Source organism: Pangasianodon hypophthalmus, chromosome 5, assembly GCF_027358585.1.
Source record: "Pangasianodon hypophthalmus isolate fPanHyp1 chromosome 5, fPanHyp1.pri, whole genome shotgun sequence".
Taxonomy (NCBI): Eukaryota; Metazoa; Chordata; class Actinopteri; order Siluriformes; family Pangasiidae; genus Pangasianodon; species Pangasianodon hypophthalmus.
This window is the reverse complement of record NC_069714.1, coordinates 1,451,216-1,461,234: the sequence shown is the minus strand read 5'-3', so window position 1 is coordinate 1,461,234 and position 10,019 is coordinate 1,451,216. Positions and strand designations below refer to the sequence as shown.

Below are 10,019 nucleotides of genomic sequence, written 5' to 3'. Positions count from 1 at the left end.
ACCTTCACACACCATGTCTTCATGGAGCTCGCTTTGTGCACAGGTGCATTGTCATGGCATTGACAGGGCATCAGCCAGATTAAACGCAGGAAGGCCTTCAGATGTCTTGGGGACATCTGGCAGAAGGTTCAGGAGAGATGACTTTAACGTTCATTTTTGAAAGGACTTCTTCTGTGTACCAAGCGAGGTCGGGGTCCCTAATCGTAGAGGCAGCTGCAGGAAGCTGGCTGTCACGGTGGTAACCCTAGGATACGCTGGTGGACACCAGCAGTGAGGGAAGCAGTCAAGTTGAAGGAGGCCTTCCACGTGATGCTCACAGAGAGCTCTGTTGATTTACCTGAGAGGTATACGATAGCCAGGAGGGCTGTGCCAAAAGCAGTTGCAGAAGTGAAACCTTGGGCATGGGAGAATTTTGGAGAGGCCATGGAAAAAGTCATATGGGTGGCCTCAACGATGTTCTGGCAAACCGTTTGCCACCTCAGGAGGGGGAGATGAGACCATGCACAAGCTCTGCTAATCAGGTATGGCCCAGACCTCTACTGGGAATACTGCTGAGCAATGAAAGGAGCACTGTGAAGAACTCCTTCACCCAGTGGGCACGTCGTCCATTCGGGGAGGCAGAGGCAGAATAGTCTGGAGTTTTGGAGTCCGTCAATATTGCTAAGGTTTCTATGGCAGTTAGAAACCTTCATAGTAGCAAGGCTGATGGGGTGGATGAGATTCAGTTAGAGGCAATACGCATCTTCTCTAAATAATACTCAGTAATTCTGTTTAAATTGCACCTTTTTTTTGAGTAAAAAGTGCATGTTTACCATCTGATGTGTTTTATTTTTGTAAGGAGTATAACAGTTTCTTACTGTGGGAGGTATTCTATGGTCTATGATCCCCGGATATGACCACCTTGCTGAAATACACTGTAACGCCACATATATGCAAATGTGTAAAAAAAAAAAAAATCATTAAATTTCAAGACAAAGAATGTAGCCTATTGACAGCAAGACGGTTCAAGTCAAGTCAAGTCAATGTTACCATCCATTACAAAACACACATGATTTAGGGTTTTCATTTCACGATTATTTTGCATCCAATATATGGTACAGTAAAATATACAGTGAATTTGAGGGGGGAAAAAAAAGCCTAAATTATGTGTTTATGAGTGCATTCATTAGCAATCTCCAGAGTCACTATTTTGCTTTTTTTTTATTATTTTCTCCCTTTTTTCTTATACATTATAGGTACAACATGGTAGTTCATTGCTGAAGCAGTTTGTACAAGGGTCATGAATTATATAATATCCCTCTCAAAGAAAGGGCTATCGACTTCCTTCCTATTACACAGAGGGTCTAAAGACTCTCTCTTTAAAAAAAAAAAAAAAAAAAAAAAAAAAAAGAAAATACTTGGAAGAATAAGAAGGAGAAGAAAAACAGTACACAAGTGTTGGGTTACAGTTTGTTCATCTTCCATCTCTCTAGCTCCCTTCTTTTCAGTGTCAGTGGCAGGTTAAAACAAAGTCAAGACGAAGGTCAAATCGAGGTCCAGGTTTGGCTGAGAGTAAGTTCTTGGTTGCTTTCAAAGTGATTTTTGTAGGGAGCTAAGCTATACACGTCACAAACAGCACTGAGGCTAATTTAGCACCCTTGTTAGCAGCTTTAGCTTAATGTTTTCTCGGATCTTACTTTCTGGAAATACGGCTGAGATTAGGGCTTTGGGGAAACAAAAAAAAATTTCAGCCTCATCAGGCCTCAATAATGAAGGTCCAGGATCAACCGAGACGGAGATGATTGCCAGTTCACCTGCCACAAGGGCTACGTCAGTCCAGATCAGCATTTTCAGAGAGGACTATTTGGCTGCTTTGCCCTCCGCCGGCGTCTCTCCGTTATCCAGCGTCTTGAGGAGGCGGAAGAGACCGGCGGCCTCGCGGATTCGGCTGAACTCGATGCAGAACGCCTGCACCTCGATGAACAGGTCCTGCACATTGATGATCTTGTTGCGGATCAGCGACTGAAGAAAAACGCACACCAGACGCACTAACCGATTCTGGAGAAGAGAAAGAGAGAGAGAGAGAGAGAGAGAGAGAGAGAGAAAACAAGACTATTATAGACATTTGACCTTGCTTTGACCCTGATCCTGTTTGACAGTATATCGTCTCCACCACCTACAGTCACGGGAAAAAGAAAGTACACCCTCCTTCAATTCTATGTTTTTTATTTATCAGGGCCTAAATAACAATTGTGTGGCCTTACCAACTTCTATAAACAAACAAATAACCTCAACATGTATTAATTTTTCCCAAAAGGTAACACCAACGTCCAGTAACCAGGTGGGAAAAAGTAAGTACACCCTCTAATTCAGTGACATGTAGAACCACCTTTAGCAACAATAACTTGGAGTAAAGGTTTTCTGTAGGAGTTTATCAGTCTCTCACATCGTTTTTGAGAAATTTTGGCCCCCTCTTCTTTACAACATTGTTTCAGTTCATTGATGTTTGAAGGCATTTGTTTACACACAGCTCTCTGAAGATCCTGCCACAGCATCTCAATGGGGTTGAGGTCTGGACTTTGACTTGGTCATTCCAACATCTTGCTGTGTTTTACTTGTTTAGCCTTTCAGATGTCGATTTGCTGGTGTGCTTGGGATCGTCGTCTTTGTTGTCCTGTGGTTTCTGTATGTTGGTTTACTTTTTTGGGAAAAAAAAATGACTACATATTGAAACCTTTTGTGGTTTTTTTGTTGTCACCTGAGGTTGTTTGGTTGTTTACAGAAGGTGGTAAGGACCACACGATTGTTCTTTAGTCCCTGATGAATAAAAACATAGAACTGAAGGAGGGTGTACTTTCTTTTTCCTGTGACTGTAGCAGCAGAGGCACAAAACTAAAGAGTCACTGACCTGCATGTACTTGTCCTTGATTTGCTCGCAGGTCGAGATGCAGTTGGAGATGTACAGGTGGATGAACTCGGGCGGAAGATCCACCGCCGTCGTCAACCTGAAGCACAGACACCACATGACGTCCCAGTTAGACTCAAACTACACAAACAACACACTGAGGGACCGCGATGAGTAACGATAAGACAGTACACAAAATATGCAAAAACAACCCGCAATAAAAATATCACTAATCACGCAGAACTATTCCTCTATTAAAACACAGGATATACACCGATCAGCCATAACATTATGACCACCTGCCTAATATTGTGTTGGTCCCCTTTTTGCTGCCAAAACAGCCCTGACCCATCGAGGCATGGACTCCACTAGATCCCTGAAGATGTGCTGTGGTATCTGGCACAAAGACGTTAACAGCAGATCCTTTAAGTCCTGTAAGTTGTGAGGTGGGGCCTCCATGGATCGGACTTGATGGCCAGCACACCCCACAGATTGAGATCTGGGGAATTTGGAGGCCAAGTCAACACCTTGAACTCTTTGTCATGTTCCTCAAACCATTCCTGAACAATTTTTACAGTGTGGCAGGGAGCATTATCCTGCTGAAAGAGGTCACCGCCATTAGGGAATACCGTTGCCGTGAAGGGATGTACTTGGTCTGGAACAATGTTTAGGTAGGTGGTATGTGTCAAAATAGCATCCACATGAAGGCCAGGACCCAAAGTTTCCCAGCAGAACATTGCCCAGAGCATCACACTGCCTCCGCCAGCTTGCGTTCTTCCCATAGTGCATGCTGGTGCCATCTCTTCCCCAGGTAAGTGATGCACACGCACCCGACCTTCCACATGATGTAAAAGAAAATGTGATTTATCAGAGCAGGCCACGTTCTTCCATTGCTCCATGGTCCAGTTCTGATGCTCACCTGTCCATTGTAGGCACTTTTGGCAGTGGACAGAGGTCAGCATGGGCTCTCTGACTGATCTGTAACTACACAGCTCCATACGCAGCAAGCTGCGATGCACTGTGTGTTCTGACACCTTTCTATCAGAGCCAGCATTAACTTTTCAGCAATTTGTGCTACAATAGCTCTTCTGTGGGATCGGACCAGACGGACCAGCCTTCACTCCCCACGTGCATCAGTGAGCCTTGGGAGCCCGTGACCCTGTCGCTAGTTCACCGGTTTTCCTTCCTTGGACCACTTTTGGTAGGTACTAACCACTGCATACCGGGAACACCCCACAAGACCTGCTGTTTTGGAGATGCTCTGACCCAGTCGTCTAGCCATCACAATTTGGACGTTGTCAAAGTCTCTCTAATCCTTAAGCTTGCCCATTTTTCCTGTTTCCAACACATCAACTTCGAAAACCAAATGGTCACTTGCTGCCTAATATATCTCAACCCTTGACAGGTGCTATTGTAACGAGATAATCAATATTACTCATTTCACCTGTCAGTGGTCATAATGTTATGGCTGATCGGTGTAGTTTCTCTGCTGTACGAGTGCAAACTGTGAGGAAGTCGCGTACCTGTTGACCACCTCCATGGAGTGTAAGGACATGTCCATGTTGACTAGGACAGAGAAGTATTCTGTAATCTGGCTGGAGGACATGAGCTTCAGCAGCATCTCGATGGCCACCAGCGGGTTGTTTTCCACCAGATCAGGCAGTTTCGCAGGAGTGAGGCCGATGTGGTACACCAGCTTCGGGTCTTTCTCCAGCTCAGCTAGCAGCTAAGAAAAGGAGAACGACACGGCAAATCTAATCAGCAAAAAGACACACTCTAACACGTAGCCGAGTCCTTTTTGGTCTATTACTAGTCTTTATATAGTAGTAAAAGAAAAAGAAAAGTAGTATTAGTTTTTGATTAATAAAGAAATATGTCCTTAACTTTGTCTCTGTGTTTAAATTTTTATCCAGTGATACTGATTTCACATCTCAGACGCTAGATAAGTGCGGTACCTGAGTTTGCTGAGGTGCCGAGAGCGGGCTTTTGAAGGCTTTAGCCATGATGCGTTTGGTCTCGAGGCCGGTGGCAGCACGAACGCACATGGAGCGATCCCACTGCACACGGTGCTCCGGCTCAGCCGGACTCAGCCACGCCAGCTCAGCCTCACTCGCCTGGAATAACGGAGGAGCCGGCCGGATCAGCTCGGGACGGAAATGACCTGGACGTGGAGGAAATAATCAATAAACACAGGCTCTCATTAGAGTCCAAGAACTACTGACAAATGGATGCCAATTTGTGATTAGTGCAAGTTTGACCAATCAGTTTCAACTTATTGCTAGCGATGAAGGCTCTGATGTTTCACCTGACTAAAAACCGTAATGCTTTATATTAAGGTTCCCATTAACTAACATTATTTACTTTAACAAAGCATGAACTTCAGCATTAATAAACCTAATGCTGATGTAACTAACTAACTATTTATTCAATTCCGAAATATTGCTCAGAAGACACGAACAGAAATGTAAGCTCAAATGTGGGCTGTTGGTGGCACTAGAGGGTTTAAGCAGCAGACACGGAGGTGAGAAATTTCTCTACCGATTTATTTTTGCTGATTGGGGAATAATAAGTCTGACAAAAGCCTCCATAATCTTAATGAATTCTAAACAAAGTGGACCAGTTGAACTTCTCTGCAATTCATAAGAATGATAACATGCTTGTTTTAACTCGTTTGTTACGTGTTCGTGATGGTCTAAAACGCACTGGCTGGCAACAGACGCATCGTTTGTTTGTTGGTTTGTATTTAAGTTTATTGCCATACAAGCTCCAATGTCTATTTCATACCAATTACTCAACAATCAGACATTAATCAAACATTTCTGTACAACATGACAACTCTATAAAACATTCTTTAAATTTACTTCTGATAAAAATGTTAAAGGTTTTCCTGCATCCATCTTACAAAACGAGTCTTTCAAAGTTTGTCCTGATAAAAGGTGTTGTTTCATGACATTAAAAATAGAGCAGACCAGAAAAATATGTTTTTTAGTCATGAGAGTGTTACAATATAGGCATTTTGGTGATTCTTCGCCCTTCAGTAAATACCCATGGGTCAGTCCGGCATGTCCTATGCGGCACTTTGTGTACGCCACTCGATCATGTCAAGATTTATAAGTGTAGATGTATATATTTCCAACTACGGGGTTTATTTCAAATAATTTATCATCTCGACATTTTTCCCATTCCGCTTGCCATTTGTCTAAAATATAATGACTGATTAAGGGCTTAAGGTCGGAAGTTGGGATTTTGCACTTTCTGATTATTTCCACAAGGTTTTTTTTTTTCTTTTTCAGCCGTGTCTGCTTCTTCATCGCCAAAAACGCCACTATGTCCCAGAATCCAGCAGAATGCTGTACCATGCTGTATTATTATGTGTTACTTTGCTGTAATTGTGTCTTCGTGACTGATTTGCTTTAACTAAAATGTCAGTAATTATTGGATGATGTGTCTTCAAAGATGCTAGTGCTTGAAGGCAGGATTTTGAGTCAGTAAACACTACGAAGTTCCCTTCGTTTGCATTTTCAATTTGTTCTGCTGTAAAAATGCCACTTTGGCCTGGAATACGAATAGTGTTGTGGTTGATTACTGCTGCTGCTGCTGCTGCAGATACCTGACTGTCTACTTTTGATCCATCTGTGTATATAGGATTATAGTAAGGAAAGCGGCTTCTTATGTCAAAGACACATGTGGAAAAGTTTCAGCCTTCTTATTACAATCAGTTCCAGAGTAACGTAGAACTTTTCCAATCTCCATGTGGGAATTGAACAGAAATGAGTCTGATTAAAGTGTCAAGATTTATGTCCAAGTTTCCTATATGAAGGTCTGACCCGGTTTCCAAAGGGTCTGATATAGCTGGGTCTGGCCTTGTACAGATTCTGGGTAGAAGGTTGGTTCTGGTTCTGCGTACTTTAGGGCTAATTTCAGGCATCTAATTTGAAGAGACGCATCGTTTGACCTATCAAAGAATATTTTTTTTTTGTTGTTGTCATGGTCTACAGATGCTACTCGCTATATTTTGTATGATAAGCAGCCTAGGAGGATTTTGAAGAAAGAAAGGAAAAAAAAAAGTAAAATAAAAGGTTACATGTTTACATGTAAAATTCATGAAGCAGATTGAAAAGCAGTAAAATATGAAGACTGAAGCTGTAGTGATGCAGTGATCCAGAGATTTGGACATTTAAATATATATTCATTCAAACTCCAGTCTTCCAATCACAAGCTAAGAACCCAATCACTAAACTTTGCTTTCATTAAATATTTCATTAAGGTCTATAGATTATGTAGCACTATAGATTATGACTTTTTAACAACTCTTACTTGCGATAAAGTCCTCTTATTAAGCTTTACTTGCTCACTGTGACTCCTCTGTCTAACATTTCTTCAAGCAAAGAAATTCCAGTGTAAATACACAGATTGTGAAAGAATTAAAGAACGGAGAATCAGAAAGCCGAGAGATCCACGATAAATGGAAGTGCACTTACTCTCCAGAGGTGGGCGTGGCCCTGTGACCAGCGATTCTGTGATCTGATTGGCTAAAGAGCTGTCAAAGCCTGAGTGGGAGGAGTCAGGGTCGGGGTCGCTGAGGAGGCTGGGGAAACTGGCTTTGCTCTGGGTGGGAAGCTCCGACTGACGCTCTGGATCACACAGACACACACACACACACACACACACACACACACACACACACACACACACACACACACACACTTAGGAAAACATTTTTAGTGTTTTCTGCAACACTGAAAAAAGGCATTTCGTTCAGTCCTGACTAAATCCATCCTCCACTTCACTCTGTCAGCTCTGACAATCTGCTCACGGAAAAACGTTGCTCACCGGCGAGGGCGAGCTGTAGTCCGCTGATGTCGACGCTCTGCGGCGCCGAGCTCACGTCCATGCAGGAGATCTGCCGTGGCGTTTTCTTAAAGAGCTCCCGAGGAGGAGCGAGCATCAGCTGGGAGAGGAAAAACTTCTCAGGCTGAGTGACTGGGGGAAGGAAACCTGGACAAATGGTAAAAACAAACCTGTGACTTTTTTGTGATATGATTTAAAAAAAAAAAGAAAAAAAAAAATCCAGCTACATACGGCTACGTGAAGTGATGCAGGACAAAGCCAACGCAAATGGTGTGACACCAGAAACAAAGCAGTTTTATAACTCTCAGTTACGTCTCTCTGTTTAACTGATCTGAAGTTTTAAAGCAGTGGAGCTCAGTCTTTTTTACTGTGTGTGTGTTACACAATATCAAGTCCACAATCCTGATAAACTGCTACATATCTGTAACACACACTTCTGAGCCTAAACATTATGACCACCTGCCTAATACGCTGTTGGTCCTCAGAGTGCTGCTGAGGCATGAACTGCACAAGACCTCTGAAGGTGTGTGTGGTATCTGGCACCAGGACGTTAGCAGCAGATCCTTTAAGTCCTGTAAGTTGCGAGATGGAGCTTCCATGGATTGGACTTGTTTGTCCAGCACGTCCCACAGATGTTTGCTCGGATTGAGATCTGGGGAATTTGGAGGCCAAGTCAACACCTTGAACTCTTTGTCATGTTCCTCGAACCATTCCTGAACAATGTTTACAGTGTGGCAGGGAGCATTATCCTGCTGAAAGAGGCCACTGCCATTAGGGAACACCGTTGCCATGAAGGAGTGTAACTCCTTGCAGCAATGTTTAGGTAGGTGGTACAAGTCAAAGTAACATCCACATGAAGGCCGAACGTTGCACAGAGCATCACACTGCCTCTGCCAGCTCGCCTTCTTCCCATAGTGCATCCTGGTGCCATCTCTTCCCCAGGTAAGCGACACACACGCACCCATCCGTCCACATGATGTAAAAGAAAACGTGATTCATCAGACCAGGTCACCTTCTTCCATTGCTCCATGGTCCAGTTCTGATGCTCACCTGTCCATTGTAGGTGCTTTGGTGGTGGACAGGGTCAGCATGGGCTCTCTGACCGATCTGCAGCTCCATACGCAGCAAGCTGCACTGCACTGTGTGTTCTGACTCCTTTATATCAGAGCAGCTTTAACTTTGTCAGTAATCTGAGCTACAGTAGCTCTTCTGTGGGATCAGTGCATGCTGGCTGCAACGACGCGGTCTGTGTTAAAGTCGCTCAGGTCGTCACACAGGCCCCTTTCTCCCGTTTCTCCTGCATCCCGACAACCGACTGCTCGCTTACCGTCTGGTAAAATCATCTGGCTCATGTTTACACACACAGTATTGAAGACAATGATAAAACATGCCCATGATGATGACGCTGAGACCTGAGAGGCGCCTGTCACAGTTACACTAATAATAATAACAATAACAATAATAATGATGATGACGATGATAATAAGAGGTACTTCTCATGGTTACGTATTATTATTATTATTATTATTATTATTTATATTATTACCCACTGGAGAGGTGCCTGTCATGGTTACAGTAATAAGGATAATGATGATGTTATTGTGATCTATGATGATTATGATGATGATTTATATCATTACCCACCGGAGAGGTGCCTCTCGTGCTCGTCCTTGCCGGGGCTGAGCAGGTGCGCGAACACGGCGCAGAAGGGGTTGGAGGCGAGCGGCTCGGTGCGGTACATCTCCCACAGCAGGTAGAGCGCGGCGAGGCGCTGAGCGGAACCCGGAAGCAGGTCTGCGTGCTGCAGCAGGAGCACGAGCACGGAACCCACCCGGAAGTGCTCGGCTTTACCGAAGCAGTGGTGGAAGGCGCTCGCGAGGCTCTCAAACGAGCTGCCGGCGCAGGCCTCCTCCGAGAGCAGGCCCAGGAGTGTGGTCAGCTCCTTCGGCGCCAGAGTCATCCCTCTCTCCCTCTCTCTCTCTCTCCTTCTCTCAGACAAACAAACAAACAAACAAACAAACACAGACTCGAGTTTTTCGGCTCACGCGGCGACAACAGCAGCCAGGCTAACGCTAGCTATTTATTTTAATTAGCGACGATTCAGCAAACTTCATCATCACTAAACACTTGACTACGATCTTAATAACGCCTTAGCAACAACGCAAATATCCCCAAAAAATGCCGAAACCAAGCGTTTACTTTCACACCTTAACCTGATCGGCTCAAAAGCAAACAAACGGCTCGCCGTCTCCCACAATCCCTTGCGGCGGCGTGCCGAAATGCC

The 10,019-nt window shown here is 44.2% G+C and overlaps 1 protein-coding gene across 1 annotated transcript; it reads right to left on the bottom strand.

Annotated features, from left to right (window-relative positions):
* Nucleotides 1-1,185: 1,185 nt before the first annotated feature.
* Nucleotides 1,186-10,019, bottom strand: cnot11 (CCR4-NOT transcription complex, subunit 11). The gene is made up of 7 exons (XM_026911003.3): nucleotides 9,380-10,019; nucleotides 7,718-7,882; nucleotides 7,366-7,518; nucleotides 4,840-5,045; nucleotides 4,408-4,610; nucleotides 2,888-2,984; nucleotides 1,186-2,037 (listed from the first exon to the last, which is right to left on the bottom strand). The coding sequence occupies exons 1-7, from the start codon at nucleotides 9,693-9,695 to the stop codon at nucleotides 1,840-1,842; spliced, it is 1,338 nt and encodes a 445-aa protein (XP_026766804.1). The 5' UTR covers nucleotides 9,696-10,019; the 3' UTR covers nucleotides 1,186-1,839.